Source organism: Branchiostoma lanceolatum, chromosome 15 (assembly GCF_035083965.1).
Source record: "Branchiostoma lanceolatum isolate klBraLanc5 chromosome 15, klBraLanc5.hap2, whole genome shotgun sequence".
Lineage (NCBI taxonomy): Eukaryota > Metazoa > Chordata > Leptocardii > Amphioxiformes > Branchiostomatidae > Branchiostoma > Branchiostoma lanceolatum.
The window spans coordinates 11,447,597-11,472,418 of record NC_089736.1 but is presented as its reverse complement, the minus strand read 5'-3'; the positions used below and the strand labels follow the sequence as shown (position 1 = coordinate 11,472,418).

The 24,822-nt window shown below is 43.6% G+C and overlaps 2 protein-coding genes and 1 long non-coding RNA gene across 3 annotated transcripts; all 3 read left to right on the top strand.

The window, feature by feature from the left end:
• Positions 1–1,018: 1,018 nt before the first annotated feature.
• LOC136420817 (tyrosinase-like) lies at positions 1,019–2,347 on the top strand. Its single transcript, XM_066407922.1, has 2 exons — positions 1,019–1,796; positions 2,152–2,347. Exons 1-2 carry the CDS (start codon positions 1,058–1,060, stop codon positions 2,298–2,300), a joined length of 888 nt encoding a protein of 295 aa, XP_066264019.1. The 5' UTR covers positions 1,019–1,057; the 3' UTR covers positions 2,301–2,347.
• Positions 2,348–5,520: 3,173 nt separating this feature from the next.
• LOC136420857 (uncharacterized) lies at positions 5,521–7,696 on the top strand. The gene is made up of 2 exons (XR_010753333.1): positions 5,521–6,160; positions 6,706–7,696. It is a non-coding gene; the product is annotated as an uncharacterized lncRNA (long non-coding RNA).
• Positions 7,697–15,820: 8,124 nt separating this feature from the next.
• LOC136421119 (tyrosine-protein kinase receptor Tie-1-like) lies at positions 15,821–24,796 on the top strand. Its single transcript, XM_066408270.1, has 17 exons — positions 15,821–16,081; positions 16,610–16,741; positions 17,248–17,385; positions 17,643–17,777; positions 18,143–18,271; positions 18,615–18,749; positions 19,203–19,346; positions 19,687–19,820; positions 20,287–20,434; positions 20,912–21,244; positions 21,609–21,679; positions 22,222–22,450; positions 22,740–22,912; positions 23,409–23,541; positions 23,958–24,257; positions 24,477–24,611; positions 24,771–24,796. Exons 1-17 carry the CDS (start codon positions 15,889–15,891, stop codon positions 24,794–24,796), a joined length of 2,688 nt encoding a protein of 895 aa, XP_066264367.1. The 5' UTR covers positions 15,821–15,888.
• The last annotated feature ends 26 nt before the right edge of the window (positions 24,797–24,822 follow it).

The following is a 24,822-nucleotide window of genomic DNA, read 5'->3' as shown; positions in this document are numbered from 1 at the left end:
GAGTAGTAGGTTACGTGTACGCCAGTTACAAACATGTACCACATTAGAGTGTAGGATTGCATTGTGATTATGATGGACCTTGTGTGAAATATACTCTAGTTCGTATGGATTGGGCTGTTGGACTGCATTGATCTTGATACAATGTATGTAGCATTTATGTTTTTGTTTTGGACGTACTTTCTTAGCGTTTTGTTGTTAAAGTTCCCAAGAAATTAGACCGTAGTTCAGATTCTACGCTAGACACAGTTATCTTTCACTTAAGACCCAGTAAAGATCAAGTCAAAATCCTAAATTTGATGATAGAACCTCCTTGAGTACACCGTACCATCAGTCATGACTATCACACACAAGGTCACGACGGTGACCTTTCCCGGCATCCCCTGGTTAAGTGACGTCACCATGTGGTTGTCACATGCCCGAACGATTCTTTCAGCCATTGAAGGCCTTCGTCTTCGACATAAAAGATTATTCTTTTAATCTGAACGATTGGCCCCGCATTCTGTGAAACAGCAGTGTAGATCGAGCTAGCTGGATTCTGAAGGCTTGGAGATTCCTCTCTCTTATACACAAACACAGTATGAGTATGGGTATATTAGTATATAGTAACTATAATTGTTTGTTGTACACAGAAACAAAACGGTGTTGACAAGATGTATTTATCGCCAATATTGGTATAATTTCACGAAATTGCACAAAATGTTGTACTGAAAAATATAGATTAACTGCGGCGATATTTTTTACAGAGGTGATCGATCTTCTGAACTCACGCTGATACGTTATTTATCTAGGGTTCCACACACAATGACATCCAGGTCATTCTCCCATTCAAACCGGTCCAAGGCACCCTTATTTCAAGATAATTACAGTCACGCGCTTGTCACATGTCTGTCATGAGACTCCGCGGGCTACACATCTCCTTTCATAGTTCTCAAAAGCTTCGCTTCCCATTAACATTGTCCATCTTGGTCCTTGAATCAGCTAGCGCGGTGCTGTGGCAGAAATTTGGTCAGAGCGTACAACACACCGCAGCGGGAAAAGGATTGGTATTTAAATCACTATGTTTTTGATAGTTTTCTTCCAACTTTTCTTCGTCGTGTGTTACGGACAGTTCCCTCGAGCCTGTACGGACGACCTGAGCCTCTCCACCCGCAGGTGTTGCCCCCTGTGGCCGGTGTCAGACGGGACGGGGTCGCCTTGCGGGGAGGCCCTCGGCCGTGGCACCTGCCGTCAGATTCAGCTGGACGACTCTCCCCACAGCCCGAGCTACCCCTACGTGGGGGCGGACGACCGGGAACGATGGCCGACTGTGTTCTGGAACTGGACTTGCGAATGTCGAGGCAACTTCTACGGCGTCGACTGCAGTGAGTGTAAGTACGGCTTTGTGGGGCCCGACTGTACCGAACGAAAGGTTCTAATCCGTCGAAACATCTTCGATCTGTCCTGGTGGGAGAGAACCCGATTTATGCGAGCGCTCGACGAGAGCAAAACCACCGTGAGCGAGCGTTGGGTCATCCCCGTGACACCTTACGTCGACGTCCTCACAAACGGAAGTAAGCCGGAATTTGCGAACGTTACAACGTACGACGCTTTGGTATGGATGCACTACTACGTAGTCAGGGATGTACTCCTTCCCGAAGGAGGCGTGTTTCGAACCGTAGACTTCGCACACGAGGGTCCGGGCTTCTTACCGTGGCACCGTTTGTACCTTCTACTATTGGAACGAGAGCTAGCCAAAATTGATGGCGACGAAAATTTCGCTCTGCCATATTGGGACTGGCGAGATCTAGCTGACTGCGGTAAGTTCAGACATGAACTTTCTTTCCAGATACGAAGCTGTCGTAACTTGATCCTTAATTGGTCTTACTCTGCTAGTTTTCAGATACACCCACTTAACTGTTATATACTGCAAAGAAATTAAACTACTAGTAAGACCATATGGACCTTCTGCGTGTAAGACTGTTGAAACCTTTAGAGGAAAATATTTTGCTAAAACAGGTGAAACGATTAACATATTGTCTTAATAATTCCGTAAGAAATCTTATTCGGAGAGGAACGTCTAGACAAACCAGAAAAATACCTTTTGCTTCATTTCAACCTCGTCATATGAGGTATATAACGTTTTTTTCCCCGATGATCCAATTCCAAACTCAGGTGACCTCTGTACGGACGACTTCTTGGGTGCGAGTCAGCAAAACGGCACAGGTAGACTTAGCAACGGTTCTTTCTTGTCAAATTGGCAGGTGAGTTTATTTTCTAATTGCGAGGTTGAGGTAGCAAAACACTGTACACTTCACCTATAGGGATTTATATAGTTAAGGACCACAGATATAGTGAGAAGCTTCGACGCTTCAAAATATATAGTAGGGTGCAGAAGGAAGGTAAAACATTTGAATATGTTTGACTTCAGGGAACAATCTACATAATATGTGAAAAGTAAGGTTAAATTTGCCGGCTCGTTCTCTTTTAAAAGGCACTTTTGTATGAAGGTCAACATACTGCAGCCGACGCACAGCAGTTGTCGGTAACAGTATTCAAGCCGACTGAACAACTATCTAACTCATAGTCTGAAAACGGACGTATTTTTCTACCATTCACCACAGTTTCGACCTCGCCGCCGAATCTCTACGGCCTTTTCAAGTCCAGTTAACGTTACGCGCTGCTTTATCCTTTATACCCGAACGACTATTTTTGCAGGGGGGGGGGGTAAGTCGGGGGCATGGAGTTAGGATGTGAAAGAGGGGAAGAGCAAGGAAGACTTGGGGGAAAGGAGGAACTTTTGGCAAAGAGTTTTCCTAAACCTAAATGCACAAAAAATGTTGCCAGTAATGATATACCAGGCAATGTATGCAATGTATCGTTATGATATACGTGTATCATAAGCGATTGGACTAAAACTTCTTTCGACAGATTATTTGTAGTCGCACCGACGAATATAACAACATCCGGACGGTTTGCGATGGAACACCGGAAGGGCCTCTACAGCGGAACCCTGGGAAATCCGAAAGGGTGTCGTCACTGCCGACGTGGGAAGAGGTTCAGGCCGCCTTGAACCTGGACCAGTATGAAGCGCCTCCTTACGACATTTCGGCCAACTTCAGCTTCAGAAACTCCCTGGAAGGTTTCGCATCTCCAGATGGCAAGTCGTGCAACTTTCATTCTCTTCCATATAATGTTCTTATACGTTGAGCACTGAATGATCAAAATTACAGCTGGGGTGAATATAGAAGTAGAATGAAGATGAATTTTCCTAATCTTTCTTTCTTATAAACCACAATATAAATGGAAAGACACTAAGAGGTTATAACTAAGACGTCTGGGTTCCTCCTACACGAATGTTACTGTCTGACTCCTTGTCTGGAATTCTTTTAAAGGCTGTTCAATTATGAACCTTTTTTAATTCCGTGGATGTTGTACTAGTATAAGTTTTGGTCAGTTTTGTTCATTGTTGTAATGTTGTTTTGCTTTTAATCTACTCTGTAAAAAACAACGCAATTCAGTACTGTCTACATTGTGCTACCTACCGTGTGCTGCTATATTGATTCAAGGTCAACAAACAAGGTCACATTCCAGCAGAGGGCCCAAAATCGACCATGACCGTCATGTTAGTTTTTCTTAAAATCCTCCCACACCATAAGGTGTATAGGGCGGTGCCCACTCCCGTTTCAAAGCCCTGGGCCACACTGTGGTGCAGCAGCAGGGGGCTAGTCCACTGGCAGTGGAGTGTGATTAACTTCCATACTGTTATTATTACGTCTTTGGTATGACTCAATGCGACTCTTGTCCAGAGGTGTCCTGCCCGGGAGTTGAACTCGGGCCTTCTGGTTCCAAGTAATCAGAACCAGATGTGGTAAGTAACAGAGGCGCAGACCACTACACCACAGGGACACAGTTATGCTGACTACAAAATCCGGAAACAGACACGGCAAAAACTATACCTCCATTTCTCATGTCGGCAAAAAGTTTGAAGTACGGTACATTTTCCAGGTAGGGGGGTGTCCCTGTAGTGTAGTGGTCTGTGCCTCTGCTACTCTGCCATATCTGGTTCAAATTACTTGGACCAGAAGGACTGGGATTCAAGCCCCAGGTAGGACACCTCTGGACAAGAGGCGCTTTGAGTCATACCAAAGACTTTATAAAAATGGTACATACTTCTGAAACAGTATGGAAGTTAAACACACTCCACTGCCAGTGGACTAGCCCCCTGCTGCAGTGATTGCACCACAGTGTGGCCCCAGGGCTATGAAAAGGATATGGGCACCGCCCTATACATCAATTATGGTGTGGGAGGATTTTAGCTTAAACTTAACATTTTCCAGGTATTGTCTCCGATGCTCGGTATCTGCACGCGGCCGTACATGTGTGGCTGAACGGTACGGTCTCCCTCCTGGCTTCCTCCGCAAACGACCCCATCTTCTTCCTGCACCACGCCTTTGTGGACAGCATTTACGAACTCTGGCTGAGAAAGTTCAGGTACCAAAAAATAATGCTAACTTTATTGCACAACAATTGTACAATGTACAAAGTACAAAGTATGGCATTTACAGGTAACGTTGGTTCACATAAACTCGCGGGGTAATATAAAGTCGGCATTTTTTAGGTCTATGTGCTAGATACAACATCAGTAATACCGCCAGAAATACAAACTTGACAGACTAACGTATTCAGAACACTGTCTGAAAAGCTTCGATCACCAAGCATTCGAAGACGACGAGGTCAAAAAACACTCCGTCCCTTATTATCATTATCTACGAAGTCTGGCTGAGAAAGTTCAGGTACCAGAAAATAATAAGAACTTTAAAAAAAAATCTTTATTCCACAGAATAAAAGTGCCTAAACAAATACAACTAGAAAGGCAACATTTTCGAGAAAATGCAGGATATTCCCCTCCCATTAACAAAAAAAAAGGAAATATGAAGTCGCAGCATTTCCTCCTATGGAGGGAAATATAACAATATAACATGATACACACACACACACTGAATTGTCGTACATATGCTATGTAAATGCATTTTCAAGATCCCCCCATTTTCTGTAGTGACTAATTAGATAATGATAACTGTATTGCACAACAATTGAACAATGTACAAAGTATGGCATTTACTGGTACATAACTATAGTTCCATAAGGCCAATCTACGTAATACAAGAGAGTGTAGTAAGGGATCAAAATGGGCTTTTACAGTCATCAGAGGAATTTCTAACGTCTAGACATTCTTTGATGTATTTTCATATGTATAGCATGAACATGACACATGGCATTATGTACTTTAAATAAGAAGCGTTTGTCTTTTATCATTTATCATTGGAACACAGTTCAGCTATCGACAATTTATTGATGGAATTCCATGCACTTGGAAACATGCGAGATTGTTGAATAAACAGACTCTTTGTACACATTTACACATATCCGAGCATCTTATTCAATCTACATTCAGGAAGATTCTGACTCACTTTGCACTGCATTTGTAAGCAGCGACACCTATAGATGCAGTGCAAAGTGCACCAGTCAGATTTGCCCTGAGGCAGGTGACAGATGGTCACCGAAATGTCGGCTGAATAAAACACTTGTTTGTGTACAAAAGTCTCTTTATTCAGTGACTTTCAATTCCAACCTGATGAAACTACTCACGGGTGTGGGTTTGTCTTCGTTTACTGTCTTGAAATTGAAAAAGGTAGACACAGAAATGTCCCTAGCAGTCAGAGACTTTTCAGTCAAATATGAAAACGAAATCCGTGAAATAGCGACTTAATTGCATAAGACATTCAACCCCTCATCATGTAATTGTATAATTGACATATACGACTCCCTATTTTACCTCCTGTTGATATACCATTCGCAACACTGTATAGCCATGAACCTTCCTGCAGTTTGTACTAGAGCATTGTATAGTCTACAACCTTCCTGAGTTTGTACAAGATTAGGAGAAGTAGCCAGTACTATTTTGCCTTACATTGTACCTGTTACAATCGTTGTGCAATAAACTTTGACTTGATTTTACTTTCTCTCAGACCTAACGTAAGCGCGCTCCCCGCGGAAGGTGCACCTATCGGCCACAACCGGGGATTCTACATGGTGCCCTTCCTACCCCTTCACACCAGCGCCGAACTCTTTACACCTGCTACAGACTTCGGATATGACTACGACTTTATGGTAGAGACCGGTGAGTATCTCACACACAGGGAATACAACTAGTGGCACCAAATCTCTATCTGTATTTTTATTTGAATACGTTTTGAACGTTTAGATTCCGATTCAACACCTTGAGAAGTATTGATTATGTAAATCATCACCCAGGCTATCTGCATACCAAAAATCATGACGATACGTCAACCCCTTTTTGAATTATGCTCTTCCAAAGTCTGTAACAAAATCGGACCCTGCAGTTCCAAATAAGCTGGTAGGGGGCCCAACCTACAATACTTAATCTTTGCCCCAAGAGCTATTCACTACTAAAGAATCACGACCATAACAGCATGTCCATCTGTCACTCTCTCACACACAGACACACACACAGACACACACACATACACACACATCACAAACACACACACTCACTCACACGCAAACACCACAAACACAACATACACACCACGAACACACACACACACACACACATACACAAACACATACACACAACGGCACCTAAAACATAACCTTCTTGGCAAAGGTAACAACTTAGCCAGTATTAATCTCTCCTTACTGCAGAGGGTCGCGCATGGTGGGAAGAACTGGGATTCCTGGAGTTCTACGGGGTGTTCCTAGGGGGCGTGATTATCGGGATTCTCCTACTCGCCCTGGTGTACAGCGCCACCAAGCGGCTGTGCTGTCGTGCAGCCCAGGCTTACGGAAGGATCCGAAGTGCAGACGGACAGAAAACAGATCCAAGACCGGACAGTGACTTGGAGACGACGCCACTTTTGAGTAGAAGCATCCCTGAGCGAAGATGGACCGAAGTAGTATACATTTGAAAAGGGCTGATTTGAGAACAGCATCGACTCTTTACATTTACATTCTCTTATCCAGCAAATTTAAACGTCCCTTTCCGAGTAAGGTCCCTCATTGTTAGAGGAAAACAACAACGACATACGTGAAGCCTTCTAAAGAACTTCCAAACGAACAGGTTTACTGGAGTAACTAACTGTTAGCAAAATGTAGAGAAAGTAGGTGTGAAAATATTTAAAGGCAAACCAATCTCTACAACTGTATGAAATATGGAGATTACTTCCGGACGTTCTGAGTGACATCCAACACTCTTCTTCAGCGTCACTAGCATGAACTGTCAGAACGTAGCAATACTATTTAGCCACCTTGTCAGTCTATAACATGTATTGGAAAATCGGTCGAGCATATCAAAGTTACTAACGTATAACTCGTAATGGTCGTATGCTGAATATTGATTATATAGTTTACCTGGATGTCTAACCTTCATTAACGTAGGTTTATTGTTTATTCGCATATATGTACAATTATAAAAAGATAAACAGGGCAAAAAGAAAACATGCAGGGGGGGCCAGAAGCCTAGGTGGCTTTTCATGGGCCTCCCCTAAACTAGACAATGGGAATTTTTACAAAATTGTACATAATCAAAATGGTGTGAAATAGATAGATAGATAATGGCTATATTCAAAATTAAATGATTTCTCCAATATGATCCTATGTACATGTGTATGTGCAAAAATAAAGGTCAATACTCTGACTCTGTAACGTAACCATTTTTCGTTTTCGACAGTGTGACGGTGTGCTAGCTGTTGTTACTTTAAATGTTTTCTCTTTAAGAAAATGAAAAGAAAGGCGGTCAAAACAATCGGTCCCCTTAAGTGTGTCCGGAGTGTTTACAGACAACAGGGCAGCCATCCTTCAAGATGGCGATCGAACGGACTAGCGGCCATCTTGGAGTGGCCTGTCAATACTCTACCTTGTAATTACGGTGACATGTGGCCGCAGAGCTAACCTTCTGGCCGGTTAAGTGTTTGTTTTTAGCGTTCCTCTTCTGGGCAGGTGTCAACCAAGCTCTTTTGTGTTCTCGTTATCAACGGCCATCTTACAATGAAAAAACAGCCACTTTTCTGTTGCTACAAATAAAGTTAGATGCGTCGTCGTTCAGACCCCTGTAGTGCCTATTGGCACATAGGGCAGCAAGTTTCCTCGCTGTTTCTGTAGCAGGGTATATTCTTACAGTAAGGGGTTGCCAGCTCTTCCACTTTAACGTGCTCGAGGCGCGACGCCATTAAACACGGGACCCCCGTTTTACGTCCCATCCGCAAGACGGATGCAGCCCCAACCAAGATTTCCTGACCCAGTATGGAACCGGGGCCTCCCACTAAGCAACTGATTGTAAGGCTGCTACCAGTTTAGCTATAGGGACATCCCTGTCACAAGTTAAAGCTTAACTAATGTAAGGCACAGCTGTACGTATACAGGAATATACCGGGATACACCGACAGACATGAAAACTGATGAATTGTCCAGAGTGTAGCAGGAATTAGCTCAAATAAAGTTCTAAACGGGAATAACGTGGCTACAGGTTCTTTCCTAAAGATGTGGCGTGAGTGTGTACGGTTGGCTTCAGGTTGTCCACTACTATTCTCCTATACCGGAATTCACCGACAGACATACAAACTGATGAACTGCCCAGAGCGTAAAAGGCATGGAAGTAAATGAGTGAAGGTATGGTAAGGAGAGAGTTATAAATGGCAGTAGAGTTACTAGGAGCTATTCTAATACATGTACCTGTTCATCCTGGCGTCAGCAACACATTCTTTTTATCTTCGCCGAGTACTTGTACTCGGAGAAGATTATGTTTTCGGTTGAAAAATCTGTTTGGTGGGTCTGAATGTATGTCAGGAGCATAACTTAAGAAAGCTTCAATGAATCTTTATGATTTTTGGTAGGTGTGTAGTGGTTGTGCAAAGGAAGGTCAAGTTCGAAAATGGTTTACCTTGCGTTTTTCAACAGTACTGCAGCGGACTTTGCATTTTTTGTGTTTGTATGTAGGCAAAAAAAGTGACGGAAACGTTGATGGATCTTCATGATTTTTTGCAGGTGTGTAGATGTTGTGGAAACGGGGGTCAAGTTCAAAAATGGTTCCCCTGGTGTTTTCCGTCGGTACTGCAGCGGGCTTTGTGTGGATGTGTATTTGTATGTCGCCAGCATAACTCGAGAAGCTGTTGATGGATCCGTATGATATTTAGTGGATGGGTAGGGTTTACAAAAAGGAAGGTCAAGTTCGATAATGGGCCTTCTAGCGGGTACCTAAGGTACTGCAGCGGAGCTTCAAAATTTAGGGGCATATTTTCTGAAAGTGCTATGGTCATGATTTTTGTGTGGTAGATAGTTCATGCCACAGAAAGTAAGTTCTGTAAATTTGGGCCCCCTAGCGGCTTGTTAAGAGCTGCAGTGGGTGTTTTTGTTTTGACATTCGGACATGAATAACTTGAGAAGGGGTCGACAGATCGTCGTGATGTTTGGTATGTAGGGAGCTCAGATGGTGCTTTACATAATCAATGACTGATTATGCAAATCAGGAGCTAATTTGCATAATTAGTTAGGAAAGTTTGTTAACACACTACATTGCATTATGGGACATGGGACAGTGTATTAAAGGTCATGTAAACAGATGGCCTTGCATAAACGTACATGTAGGTCAAATAAATAAACTATTCCCCAAGCAGAGGTGTGGGTCCTGCTGGTTTTTAACATGTTCAGTTTAGGCATTTTTGTTCAACACGGTTGGCGACATAACGAAAAGGGGACAAAATGGAAAGCCTGACAAAAACACCTAAAAACACGTCAAAAACCAGCCAGACCGACTCCTCTGCTTGGAGAGTACACTCATTCGCCACATCATAACTTCCAAATAGTATGGTGCATGATCAAATTTGCAGGGGGTGATAGGCATGTAAATATTAATCACTCTCCATAATAAGCCTTTATTATTTGGCGAAGATAATGTGTTCGTGGAACTCTAGTTACTATATATATTGACAAGGCATGGAAGTGTATGAGAGCTGATATGGTAAGGAGAGGGTAAAAGATGACAGTAGAGTCACTAGGGGCTATTATTATACCTGTTAATCCTAGCGCCAACAACACATTTCTTTTACTATTGACACGGCATGGAAGTGAATGAGTGTAGGTACAGTAAGGAGAGGGATATAGATGGCGGTAGAGTTGACTAGGGGCTAATCTAATACCTGCTCATCCTGACTTCAACAGCACATTTCTTTTACAATTGACAAGGCGTGGAAGTGAATGAGTGTAGGTACAGTAAGGAGAGGGATACAAATGGCGGTAGAGTTGGCTATGGGCTATTCTAATACCTGCTCATCCTAGCGCCAACAACACATTTCTTTTACTATTGACAAGGCGTGGAAGTGAATGAGTGTAGGTACAGTAAGGAGAGCGATATAGATGACGGTAGAGTTGACTAGGGGCACCTGGTGGTCCATTCATGGTGACAAACACGGGTTGCTGAGGTCGCCCTCTTTCACACACTCTTGTAACCACTTGAGCTCCCCCCCTAATCAGGGTTAAGTGCCGGAGAAGTAGGGCCTGGGCAGAGAGGTCGGCAGGCTGGTTACATAGGAAGGTGGGATTACCTCAAACAGGACTCTCCAAGCAGAGGAGTGGGTCCGGCTGCGTTGTGGCGTGTTTTAGGCTTTCTACTGATTTTGTCCCGTTTTCTTTTTGTGGGTTGGCGACAGAAAAAAAAAGGGACAAAATATAAAACCCGACAAAAACGCTTAAAAGCACGTCAAAACCAGCCGGGACCGAACCTTTGCTTGGAGAGTAGCAAACGGGACGATACGGTGCGCGGAGATCACGGAAATTGAAGGAATGAAAGAGAAGAAAGAAGAAAGCATTTAACTTGTGGTCAGTGACCACCATTTTGTCGACATCAGAACCATGCTGACTTATTTCAATCACTTTTATGACTAATTGGTATATCTGTTGTTTTATTATGTTTGTAGATTGGGAATAATTTGGAACAACTCTTTGTTTATTCAAAGATAATAGAACCAGAAACAAGTAGTTGCACTCGTGCCGCCCAAGCATGCCGCGCTGTTGTTGTTGAACAGCGCTCTTGAATAGCCAGAAATCCGTTTGACTTTCCGGTTGTTGGTTCGGTTGGATTTTCCTCACTACCTCTATCTGTAATCCTCACTACCTTTTCTTTATTCCTAACCAGCAACGTTTGTGTGAACTTCGTCTGTAACAAAGAGATTTGTTAGGCGCGGTTTGTTACCTGTTTTTCTGTCATCGAAGCGTGTGACCATAAGTACATGCGTCATTGAAACGTCATCGGAATCTGGGTGGAGATTTTGTGGGTGATCTCACGGATGTGTGCGGTCACTACAGTGAGACTGCAGGCAAATGAGTTCGTTTTCTTACGAGAGTCTGTCTTGAAGTACTAGAGAGCCATCATTTTGAGGCGTCGTCGTAGGATTTTTTCGTCGTAGGATTTTCAGCCAGGCCATTCGAGAGCCGATCGTCGGCAAGGCTCTACGACTACTTTTTTCGCAGTCACAAGACAGAACTGACTGAACTTGGTACAACTCTTTCTGCCACTTTCCCAAGTTCGTTTTTTGACGAGAGTCTGTCCTAGAATACTGGAGGAAAAGAGGCGCAACCAATCGTGATGTTAAGGCCCAGCCACGTACGACGTAAGGTGTTTTCGTCGTAGGATTATCAACCAGGCAAGGCAAGGATCGGCCACAACTTTTCCCTCACAAGACAGCTAAACTTTGTACGACTATTCTGCAACCTTCCCAAGAATGTCCCCATGCACAATCGTACAGTTGTCGTGCGACCTATGTGAAGAGTTCTAGGAACGTTCGTGCCTGTCGGTGTTCTTCAAATTAGTGCTCTCAACGTGTCAAGAGGACAACACAGCGAAACACATTATGAATGTTGTCATCCTTTACCTCGTCTCTATGCTGACAATGAGATTCCAATGTTCAGGTGAGCATGAATGTTATTTTCATCCGCCTAGTCGTCTCATTTCTTTCTTTCTCTTTCTCTCTCTCTCTCTTTTTCTTTCTTTTTTTTCTTGCTGTCTTGCTGTCTTTCTTTCTTTCTTCAATGTTGCCTGTTCGTCAATTTTTCCGAGTCTGTCTTTCATCTTTTTAGATTGTTATAGTAGAATATACGCAATGTATAGTTAGAAAACGAGAGAACGTGTCATCAACGTTATTTGTCTCCTGTGTTCAGATACATGTATGATGTTATGCAGTTAAGAGTCACATTTTTATCATCAAAGACAAAGTTCTACTTTCAAGAAGCGTCCACAAAATGCGTTCGTTCAGTGGCTTGAATTTTAAAACAGTCTTTCAAATGTATAAAGAACAATCAATCATTTGGACTATCTAAACATTAAATAGCCATTAAAACATATGTTATCCCAAGTCTAAAAATATACATTTCATTTCATTTTTGTCACACACATCTGTCGATCATAGAAATATCATTGCAACGATGCATACATGTATATGATTCAGTTTCCCATTTCAAATATATGATACATATGCAGTGTTGATACAACATCCTCAATTTTTGCAACGGTATGCGAGTCACACTCAGTTATTTGTTGCGAATCTCTTCCCCAAAGCAAGGGAGTTTTTGAAATGATATTTTGTCAAGCTTGCAAAAGTTTTAATTTCAATCAGCTGGTCACTCAATATGTAATCCCTTTTCCCCCTTCTTTATGCTCCAATTAAAACAAATATGGAAAGAAAATCAAACTAGGAAACGAGTTCTATAGCGTTGATGAAGGTTAGACATCCAGGTAGTAAGATATACGCCAAAAATAGTTTCTCAAGCAACTGATGATACATACGTTTCAAAATTGTATCCAGTTGCTTGAGTAGCTTTTTTTGGCGAGTTCTATAGCCAATACGACGGTGGTTCATTCTGCAATTGAGCTGCGGTTACACCTCTGTGCAGTTGAAAGTTAACATAAACGTAACTACAACAAAAGTTGCAAATAGAGACAGAAATTAAAGATAAAATCGATTTTCTTAAGACATGACACAATCTGCCACATTTTAAAGTCCGTATCGAAAAATTGAGAATTTCTATTCTCTGTCTTAGTGTTTTAAGGACTATCTTATGTTTGATATATTCCTCTCTCCGCATCCACCCACTGCTGTTCACGGTATAGAATTGTACTGTAGGTAAGGCCCCCAGTCCCCTAGACTGCCATGGTGCTGCGACCTCGCTACGATCTAACCTGGAGTTGTGTAACCCTTGACTTCATAATTGAAATATCACGCAAAATATAAAAGTATGACTGAAAGGGCAACACAACACACAAAGCGTAAAAAGATTCATTTGTTTATCTTCAAAATTCGTTGAACGCTCAGTCAAATGTTAGGTCGCAGCGAGGTCACCACGGTGGGATGGGGTGTAAGTGTAACGGGAAATCCGGGTTGTGTTTGGTGTCACGAGGTACTTGACAGGGAGGCCACCGGGCCCACTCCAAGCTTTGTGCGCTGTTTGCCAGCTTGTTAAGGGGTTAATCTGCCTGAAGTGTCGCTGGTTTAATGGGGTCGTGTGGCGTAACGGCAGGGTGGTTTGCACAGAACCCAGATGCCCTGGGTTCGAATCCTGTCATGTCACCGATCTTGTGCTCTTGGGATGGGTACTTTACTCGACGTTCCTCACTCCACACAGGTGTAAAAATGAGTATGTGATGAAAGGAGAGGGCACCGTTCCCTAGACAAGATGGATAGCAACCCACTGCCCCTACGGCCTAAAAAGGCCCTTTATGCCTTGCAATGGAGGACGTCAAAATGTTGCCAACAATTCTAAAATGAATTATCGATATTCCTCTGAAGAGTCGACGAAGTGCGATTTTAAAGCTCCTTTACAACATTTGGATACAGGAGAATACTAGTATTGGATTTGCGTGTTTGTGTATCTGAAAACCTTGGATGAAAAGAAAGTTGGTTGACGTACCGACTGATAAGTATCTAGTACCAGCTCAGCAAGGAACAAGAAATAGTCATGCCTTCAAGTACTAGAGTTATCAACCCAGAATTGAGATGTTCAAAAATTCGTTTTCCCCTAGAACTATCATAGAGTGGAACATGTTACCACCAAGTGCTGTACATAGGGACATACATTCTCACTAGATAAGTTTTAACGGTCTCATTCATGAGTTTTTTTCGCCCCATAGGCTTACATGATATATAATACGTGTTTTACATGGGCGCGTTCGTAATGAAGCTATATATAGGAAATGCACCAATGTCATTCTTTCTATGTTGAGAATATTTACCCTAGAACTTCACTACATCAAATCTCTGTGTATAGCAATTACAAACTGTACTTAGCTACACCCAAAAAAAAAGGCATTTCTAGCTGTAAGCGCTCGACCGCATCGCCTGAAATGCAAGGCTGTGGACGTCCGACCTCGCGCGCGGCTGTCGAACTTTACAGGCTAATTTCTTCAGTTACAAACAAGCTTTCATCAGTTTGACGCTTGAGATCAGTTGGGCTGGCTAAAAGGGAATTTCCCATCGATATAAACACACGTTCGTGCAGCCGTTCATTTTTTTTAGCAACGGACTCTTTAAGGGTACCCACTCGGAGTAATACAGGAATGAGACCTTAAAAACACGCTTACAGCTACATGTGCAAAGGTTGGGTGTGCCTGTGAAGCTGGTGTGTTACGACGCGTGGCGGTTATGTAGGCTATATAGATACAGATACAGAAGTTATTAAGAAGATAAGGTTATCTTTTCTCCATTCATGTTTCAGGTGCAGTCCCGGATGTGACGTTAGTGAACGAGTTTCCATGGGTTCCGCCTCAGTCCGAGTTTCAGTTCACATACCTGAAGTGCGTGACGTCACTTCCGCTGGCGTCCTTCCCGTTCGGGATCGCGGAGGACACGGGGCGTGGCCTCACATTCAGCATGTGGCGATTCGCAGGCACCATTCGCGAACCAGCACCTTGGCCTGGAAAAGAGGTTAGGAACCCAGCTTCACATCTTTTTCGTTGCTATACATTTACAAGACAAGCCGCTAGGGGGCCCAAACTTACCCCTCTAACCCTCTACCCAATAGCTATCCACCGCTCAAAAATCACGACCCTAGCACTTCCAGAAAATTAGACCTCAAACTTTGAAGTTCCGCTGCACTGCCGTAGGGAGCCGCTAGGAGTCCCATTATCAAGCTTGACCTTTGTTTTTTTACCCACTTACCAAATATCATGAGGATCTATATCCTCACCTTCTCGAGTTATGCTGCCCACACACACACAAACACACAAACATACAGGTTACACTGCAGTACCGTAGATAGAAATCAGATCCCATCATCGATCTTAAGATTTGTCTTCCTGGCGCCTACCCACCTACCAAATATCATGACAATCCATCCACGTTTTCTCCAGTTATACGGTTTTCATCAAACACCGTACATGTATCCACAGCCATTCCACCATAGCAAAACCGAAAGAATAACTTTCTGGCAAAGGTGACTAGCGATGTATCAGTCAATCTCATTATTTCTTTCTCTGCAGGTCAACTTGCTGCCCAACGCCAATCTTGACCGAATAGGGGCGTTTTACTGCACGGTACAGAGCGGTATAAAAACGTACCAAGTTACCACAATAAAGATGTCTACCACAGGTATAACAATTGCACTTATCTTCTGACATTCTATTTCAATATGAATGATACCGTTGTGGTCCTGACACTTCGTTCAATGAAATTTGACTTTACTGTGACGATCATGTGTAGTTATCCATACTTTTTATAAATACTAAAGCCCCTGTACCAAAATGCAAGGAAATTCTTGAATTTGTCTTTCTGTTCATCTCCAGCAAGTATCAAGCCCGTGGTATTTACCAAAACAGTAAACGCCGGAGATACAGTCACTTTAGAAATGCAGTCTGTAGTCAGCATGATGGCACCGATAAGATGGCGGCACAATGACGTCATAATCACCATGGCAACCGGCCTCAGTCTACCAATCAGTGGCGTCAGCACGTTAGACGAAGGTATTTACGAGTGCTACTACGAGGGAACCCGAACGTCAACGACGGCAGACCAGGGAATCATGAGATTGATAGTCAGAAGTAAGTGTTTTTGTCCCCCCTAGGGCTCATTGAAAATCGTGTGTTGGCGATATGATTTCCCCTGCTTAAATAAACAAAAAACAAACAAACAGACAGAAAAACAAACGAAAAAAAGTAACTGTCATATTGGCTGATGATTGACGCGACGTGAAACGTGTCAAAAATGGTCAAAATCATTGCGAAACATGCATCATTTTTATATTTTCCAAAACGAAAATAAGGATAATTTGATAAAGGTTAGACATCCAGGTATTAAGATATTAAACAACATACAATATTTAAGAACAGCTAATGGTAGAATGAACGGTAAAGTTTTTTAAAAGATGCGGTATTCTAACGATCTGTTATAGACTGCTTCAAGATACAACGAAGACAAATGTAATCTGAAATATTGTTAGGTTATCCTCATGGCATGTACTGCTCGCTACATTTGAAATACTTAAATACTGATGATTAGATCCAGATGGACATGAGATGTATCACTGAAATTGAGGAATGTCTAATAAGAAAATATTTCCTGCTAAAAAGGATGTCCTGCCAACCTGTGGGGTTCCAGCTGCCAGGACAAATGTCCCGGATGTTACAATGGCGGCGTGTGTGACCCTGACTCAGGAGAGTGCGTCTGTCCTCCAGGCTTCACAGGCGGCAACTGTGACGAGGGTAAGTAGCCTGTAACAGGCTCCGCGGATCGCTGGGAAAAAAATTGACCAATTAGAGTGAATGATGTGCTAAGGGAGTCAGCTACGGAGAGAGGGACAAGTTTCTCTCCGTAGCCGACTCCCTTAGCATACTATTCATTTTTTTGGCTAATTTCTACTATTATTTCAGCGATCCGTGGAGCCTGGTAGAGGCTAGAGGGTAAGGGCAGACATCGCATAGGACAGTCACCAGCATTAGACATTGGTGCCTTTAACAATGTCTAACTAACCCCAGACTCAACTCTCTACAATTCATCTTACCATCACCATACTTTCACTACCAAGGACAGGTAGAGTGTCCCGATTTCTGACGGGACGTCGGTAGAGACCACGTCTGTCGTCTGCAATGCCTTGCTTGTTGTTTTAACAAGGCGCTGACGTAGATGTGGGCTGTTTGTCTTTTTAGCCATCGGTAAACAGGCCTATAATATTAACAATTACAGTATTCCGTTGTTTGTTGTTCTACAGCTTGTCCGGTTGGAGTTTTCGGGCAGGGGTGTGACCGGGAGTGCGCAGAACCGAACTGCACAGGTCGACTGCTGTGTCTGCCCGATCCTTACGGCTGCTCGTGTATTTCCGGGTATCAAGGACCCGCCTGCGACCAAGGTAAACAAGCATTTGATAACCATTTATCTCGCCCCAAAGACATCGCCAAAAACTAAAATTGTACGCGAGAAAGTAGACCCTTTTTCGTCTATATGGTTGTGGCAAATTTTTGATCTCCCCAGTTCTATACATTTTTTGTACATAAATAAGACCTACCTATATAGAAGAGGAGATGGGCTTTTAACTTTTATCTATTGCCAATATACGCGTAATGCTACGTTTCGTAAACCTTCGAAATGTCTGTTTCCATTCTATAGAGTGCACGCTGGGCACGTTCGGTGCGGGGTGCACGGAGCAATGTAACTGTCGCGATGACGTACCCTGTGACAGGACCACCGGATTCTGCGTCGTAGGCTGTCCGCCGGGATGGGAGGGCAACTCTTGCCAGAAAGGTAACACGACGGTTTCGTCTTCTCACGTTATATTGTTTCCTAGAGTAACAATTATTCTTAGTTTTACGCGTTATTTCCGTTCACAATATACGACACTCGCCAACAAGCTTTCGGTTGACTCTTCTCAAGTTGAAATGACACGAAGCCTATGCCACATGACCTTAACGAGAGTGTGACGTCAGCAACGGGTCAAAGGTGTCCGGAAGACGGTATCGGCCCCCGTCCTTGTTGATGGATGGTCGATGGACGGGGTCAGAGGACTGACCGAAAGCTTGTTGGTGAGTGTTTTATAGTAAAACTCTTACTATGTAGATTACCGTCACAGATTAACCTTCACACGAAAATATAAATCTTCTTGTTTACAGCATGTGACGACGGCAAGTACGGGGACAGGTGTGAAGAAGAGTGTTTTTGCGTCGAACCGTGCGACAAGATCACGGGCATCTGCGGCTCCGCCTGTTTACCCGGATGGAGAGGGGTCACCTGCGGGCAACGTGAGTCTTTTCTTAGTCTTTAGTTAATGGCTTCCTTCTTTCTAAACCATTCTACATGTGCTGATATCTACAAGTTTAAGAGTACGAAAAAGCTGACATTGTCAAGGAATGGTGGTGTGTTACGCCGAAGGGTGGTTATACCGACTATACAGATACAGTCACATACAGAATGAGCAACCCACCGCTTCTGTGACGTCAGTTAATGCAGATAGAACACGTGACTCAATGAGCGGTGGCCCCCCGTCTCTTTCAAGCTTAGACGATAGTCTATCGACGACATGTATTTATAGATTGTATCATATATCGATTATATTCAACAGAACGTGTTGTTTCTTTCTTTCAGCTTGTCCCCCTGGCAGATTTGGACCGAACTGTATGTCGTTCTGCCGTTGCTTGGATGGTGAAGCTTGCGATGCTGTGAACGGGACGTGTCCAAATGGATGCAGAGCGGGATGGGAAGGAGAGGGGTGTCAAGACGGTAGGGAACTGTCTTACATTAGAGTTTAGCCTAACGTTACAGAGCAGTGCGATTGCAATGACGTGCCCTCATTCCAGCAGGACTTTCCATGAAAATGTCTTCAAATATATGTTGTCCCCGTAATACTTAGGTGCCCGTCGGTGACGGTGGTGTAGTCCCGGCCGGGCCCCGACGCCACACTTTTGTCCTGGTGGACTACCGTTTATGGTGGGGGAACCTCCCGGTGCTCGTACTTATACCTCATGGCGTCTATTTGCTATTGGGTCCCGCGTTGATTTTAAGCTCGGGATAAAATGATTCGGGGTCCTGACCGAGCCCCAAAATTGCCGTGAACCGTAAACTACACGGCGGGCCCCTTTTTTTCAAGTGGGACCTAAGCATAAACAGAGAATGAAAATATTTTAAGATACAGTTTTCTTAACCCTTTGAAATGTTTTGTTTTGTTGCCTTTAGCCTGCGCACCAGGCGAGTGGGGCTCCGGATGCGAGGGTAGATGCTACTGTCAAGACAACGGCAATCACTGTAACCTAGCAACAGGACCAACGCCCGACTGCCAGTGTGACGACTATCACTTTGGTGAAGACTGTATGGAAGAAAGTAAGACCCGATTTACACACAAGTTTGCGGAGTCGACTACGGGCTTTTTGTGAGAAGCTTTAGGCTGCTCAAGTGGAGGTTTCCTACTAGAAAATGATACTTTATATATATATATTACGAAGGACCACAACGACAAATTACCAACTGCGAAAAACAATTTCCCCACCTGCACTTTGGAAAATTGTCGTTGTGATCCTTCGTACATATAACTAAGCACACCTTGCATATCCGAATCTAAGCATAGTTTCAAGATAACCATGTAATTATAGGTTTCACTCCGTATGAATGTTCAAGAGTATTAGACAAAGATACCAAATTAACGTTTTCCCCTTTTCGATAGGAGTGGCACCTTTTATAACCGACATTACAAACGTGGCGGTGAACCCGGGGGAGGCGACGTTCCTGAGCTGTTCGGCGGCGGGAAGCCCGCTCCCTACCGCGGACGACATCGTCTTGCGGGACCAAAACGGACAAGTACAAATCCTTGCTCTTCTTTCCGTATACATGTTAATGATTAGCTAGTGCTGTGTACCTAAATTCAGGTTCAGGTTCGGGTCAAGATTCAGGTCCTGAGGTTCAGTCAGTAGTAACAACAGGACGGCAATGTTTTCGTCTTTTTTTATAGCACAAATTTCACGATGCATGGAAAGTTTTAGATGGTTTAGAACAAAAATGAAAAAAGTAAGCGAGAGTTTCTTGCAAGTCTGGACTTGGTATCCGACATTTAGATTTTTTTTACTTAAACCTAAACGTGTTTTACAAGTCCAGTTCAAGTCCGGTGTCTAGGTACGCAGCACTATTCATGATATACCAAAGTGACGTCCACAATTCTCACGGTATTTCTGTAAGCAGGTTTAGGACTCACGAAATGTTTTCGAGTTGCTTAAAGTTTTCATTTTATATGGTGCGGACTGACTGTCTTTCTTAATGCTGAAATCAGGTGTATCCTCGCTTCGCCGGTTTTCCCGGAGGAAACTACACCACAAATTCATTCCGGATCCCTTCAACGGATCAGGACACGGAATACTACTGCGTAGCAACCACAACATCCGGCTCGACGTTCCAAAGGGTGGAGTTTACCTTCTACGGTAGGTTTACAATGGAAATACTAGTAGTAGAGGGTCCAGGACGCTTCCTTGGGGTACGGTGGCAAAAACAAAATCGGGTTTTATTTAAGCCATCCTCTAACTTAGTGGCAACTGCAACGTTAAATGGCATACTTTCTAAGAATTGACAAAGTACAAAGAGTTGTTACCTCTGATGAATTGAAGTTTTGTTTTCGGTCTGTCTGTCTATGTGTTTGTTTGTTTCCTGGTTGGTTGGTTGGTTGGTTGGTTGGTTGGTTGGTTGGTTGGTTGGTTGGTTCGCTGGTTTGTACAAAAGTGCTATAATTCATCTTAGTGGTAAATTATAGTAATCTTATGCTCGTGACATGTGTAAGTTAGCTAAAGGTGTGCATATCCATGCATAGATTATGTAAATGTGTAAGTCATTTGTATAATTAGAATATTTCATGAAGGTGTGAGGTCTACGAACTCTTCTTTTCAATCTTGTTTGACTCCCAGAACTACCCAGGTTAACTAATCCGCCTGTGATTCAACCAATCAACATCCACCCTACGCTCGTCCTCGTCGACTGGGCAGCTTGGAATGAGACCATAGACGTTGGTGAAGGACCAATCAGGTCGTACCAACTTCATTTTAAAAAGTCCGAAGACGATGATTGGCTGCCATACGGTGACGAGACTCCATCGGACCAATCAAAAGCGTCGTACAGACAAATGGTGATGAGGCTGGACTTCTCGACGCAGTACGGTTTTAGTGTGCAGACGTTCCGCGAGGGCAATAATGGCGGCGGTCCTTTGGGACCAGTTCTTACCGTCGAGACCAAGTGCATGGGTTGGTACTCCGATCAGAATCTTTGGTATAAGAAAAGGAAAGCCACGTCTTGCGCACAGGTGTTCCAGTGCTGATTCAATGGTCAGACCGGTATCAACACTTGACGCCGAGAGCTGAAGAAAGTTGAGCACTAGAATTTTAGTGCCGAATTCGAACGTGCGATGAATCGGTCGCGGGTGTGCTCAAGGGTTTGAAACCGCCGTCAGCACTCGGAACTAGTACTGAATTACAAAAGCTACACCTTCCACACCTTCGTAGTTTTGTGTTTGTAAATTAATGTTGGAACTAAATGTCTAGATGTTGGTTTTTTTTTTGAAATGTTGAAGAGCTGTACAATTTTTGTTTTTTCTTACCACTCCTATAGCGCCGACAGAGCCTCCACGGGATATCCGGTTCAGCATTACTGAAGCACGACAAACTACCGTATCATGGCAGGTACATAAAATTACTGGAAATATAAGAGAACGGTTACATTCTACTAGCTACGGTTAGGGACGTCCCTCTGATAGGACGTTAAATGGACGTCCCGTGTTTGAGAACCCACCATACTTAAAATATAAAATATACTTAAAATATTAATATGAAATAAAAAATATATGGGTCTTTCCGGTGTGAGTGGATTACTGTAATTCTTGATTTGTTAACTGTAACTTAATCTTAGCTGATTTAACGGTCACTAGACGACAGCTAAAATTTCATCATCGCTAATATTTGATCACTAATATTTGAGATAGTAATGTTTGTTCCCACCGTTAAAATTGAGTTCCGTGACCTACTCCATTTTCCCCCAACAGCTATATTTTCCTGCCGCTATATTAAAGTGATTTAAGTAAATAAATATGCCCGGATACTACTTGTACTTTTTTGAAGTACAAACCACGGGGCGGTTTGTCGCGTATGCATTGCAAACAAACAAACAAACAAGAAACAAATAAACAAGTTACTGAGATGTATACGCATTCTGAATCCACTTTCAGCTCCCCCCATCCGCTACCATCCGCTGTAAGGACGTTCTAAGCTTCCAACTGCTGTACAAAATGTCCGGAGACGAACAGTTCACCACAGCAGAGGTGAACGGCACGGAGCGAGAGGAAGTTCTGAGCGGTCTACAGCCCTACACAAGCTATAACGTCAAGCTGTCGCTTGTCAACTCGGTTGGCACTAGCCCTTTCAGTAACGTGTTTACAGTGAGGACAGAAGAAGATGGTAAGTTTCTTGAAACATAAGTAGAGAAGTAGACCAAGCTGTTGGCAATAGAAATGTCTTAGCGGCTCGTTAGTACAGTCCTTGTTAAAAAAATAAGAATAAACAACGCAGCAGCACAAAACCTAGCCTCTACCAGGCTCCAGACGTGGCTGGAAAGAGTAGAAATCGGCGCCTAATAGAGGAGTTGGCCAGCCGATATCGGCTATTTCTACTCTTTTTATCCACGGCTGGATAGAGGCTACACGAAAGCATAACACGGTCAAATGTTGCCGTTTTTTTTATTTCACAGTCCCCGGTCCAGTATCAAACCTCACCACCGACCAGATTACGTCAGACTCTGTTCAGATCACGTGGTCTGCGCCGGTAAACACGAACGGGAGAATACTCGCGCACCTGCTGAACTATCGTCTGCTGTCCGACAGCCAGTGTCCCGGTACTAAGGAGGTCATAACGAACTCAAAGGTAAATCTAGCCGAGCCGACTGTTGGAGGGCTTGTCATGCTTGCAGTCTTATACATTAGCCTTTATAGGGCTAATGTATAAGAGAAGAGAAGCCCTCCAACAGTCTCCTAGGCAAAGGTAAATAGAGAATTAAGATTAGAAGTTTTATGGGAAAGTGATAGAACAAAGACATCACAACGTGAAGCATCAAGACCAACTGTGTCCGTTTCAGCACCAAGGATAGATATAATCGAACTGCTGTATTTAGATTCTGTAATATCTGAGAAGTTATGTGTCATCAGCTGAGGAAATGCACCCATTCGTGTTTCTAGTTTTGTTAATTTGAATGGAAAATGCTTCTTAAGCCACGGATGTCATTTTGTACCAGCCCATTCTATCAGCTGACGAAATGCACAAATTCGTGTTCCTGTTAATTTTCGTGGAAAATGCGTCTAAAGCTACCAATTTCTTTTTGTATTAGTCCTTTTGCTTGTATGTGCATTTCGATTATTTCCAGACATTGCCCAGCCGGACAACGTACATACTTGACGGGCTGCAGCCGTACTCAACATACGAGATCTCGCTGAGTGCACGAACTATCGTCGGCCCGGGCCCTATGGTGTCCAGGAGTGTTACCACGCTAACAACAGGTACGTCGCATTTTCCTTCAGCACTAGATTGATCTGTTACTTTACCCCTACTTATGCTTCGGTCACATTTGCGCCGGTACCTGTAGGAGGTGTAGCCCTGTCCGGGCCCTTCTCACGATTAGCTTACGGCGTCTATTTGTTACCGGGTCCCACGTTAATTCTAAGTTCGAGCTGAAATGATTCGGGGTCCCAGTCGGGCCCCAAAATAGCCCGGCAACCGCAGGGTGTCCCATGTGACCACGCCCAAAGTGCAAAAAAAAGCAGCCCGTCAACTACCCGGCGGGCCCCTTTCCCAATTGTGACTTAAGTATTAATCAGTGACATGATGTGTCTTTTCTTGATATAATAACTTAAAGACACCCTTAAGAAACGTGTTCTATGTAACCCTTGAAACTACATTCTCTTCTTCGCCTAAGCACCAAGCGGTCCCCCAACCAACGTCACAATCGACGAGGTCCTCATCACTAGTATCCTGGTTTCCTGGTTACCACCTCCCTGCCCTGAGTCCAACGGCGTCATCATCCAATATGGCGTCTCTGTGGTACCGTTGGACACTGGGAACGAGAAGGAAGTCCCGGATGCGATGACGAGGAACACGCGGATGAGTATCTCGGGCCTGAGGCCCAGTGCGTGGTGTGGTGTGAGAGTCAGGGCGTACACAGACGTCGGGCCTGGCCCATACAGCCCTAAGGTTAACATCACCACCCTAACAATGAGTACGTATTCTCTGATGTTTCATATTTACCATTTTTGTATGTGCGCTATGGGCTCTTTCTTTTTGTACAATACGTTTTGAAAATTAATAAAAAGAGTTTGAAAATAATTACAATGTGAAGTCGATTCAGTGATTTACATATGAAAACTAAGGCAACTATTTCCTGCAAAACTCAACTTTCTAACCAAAGAATATGTAACCCTTCTTTCTTTTTCTAAAGACTGCAGCAAGGGTACCTTCGGCGTTTTCTGTGAGTTGACGTGCCACTGCCTCGGCGGGGAAGCGTGCGACCGGTTCAACGGCTCCTGCTCGGCGGGATGCGCGGCTGGGTGGACCGGGGCCGACTGCCAAGAAGGTATTTTTTTTCAAACATTAACTGGTGTTCGGCGGTGAAAAATACCTTTTTTTCAGCCACGCTTAAGACATTTGTCGGAAAGGAAAGACTAGTACGGTAAGTTTTGCTTCGGGAGTCTCTCACTCAACTAGGATATGATTTCACATTTCCCCCTCTTAGACAATTGTCTTATCAGCCACCTGTAAAACTGCAAATGGTTTCACGTTAAAAA

What these genes read in the sequence shown, in the direction of transcription:
- LOC136420817 (XM_066407922.1), top strand. Translation starts at nt 1,058, where the DNA reads ATGTTTTTGATAGTTTTCTTCCAACTTTTCTTCGTCGTGTGTTACGGA. An exon ending in GCGAGATCTAGCTGACTGCG is followed by an intron (nt 1,797 to 2,151) that starts GTAAGTTCAGAC and finishes TTCCAAACTCAG; the next exon opens with GTGACCTCTGTACGGACGAC.
- LOC136421119 (XM_066408270.1), top strand. Translation starts at nt 15,889, where the DNA reads ATGCAGTCTGTAGTCAGCATGATGGCACCGATAAGATGGCGGCACAAT. An exon ending in GGTGGAGTTTACCTTCTACG is followed by an intron (nt 20,435 to 20,911) that starts GTAGGTTTACAA and finishes TTTGACTCCCAG; the next exon opens with AACTACCCAGGTTAACTAAT. An exon ending in TGTTACCACGCTAACAACAG is followed by an intron (nt 23,542 to 23,957) that starts GTACGTCGCATT and finishes TCTTCGCCTAAG; the next exon opens with CACCAAGCGGTCCCCCAACC.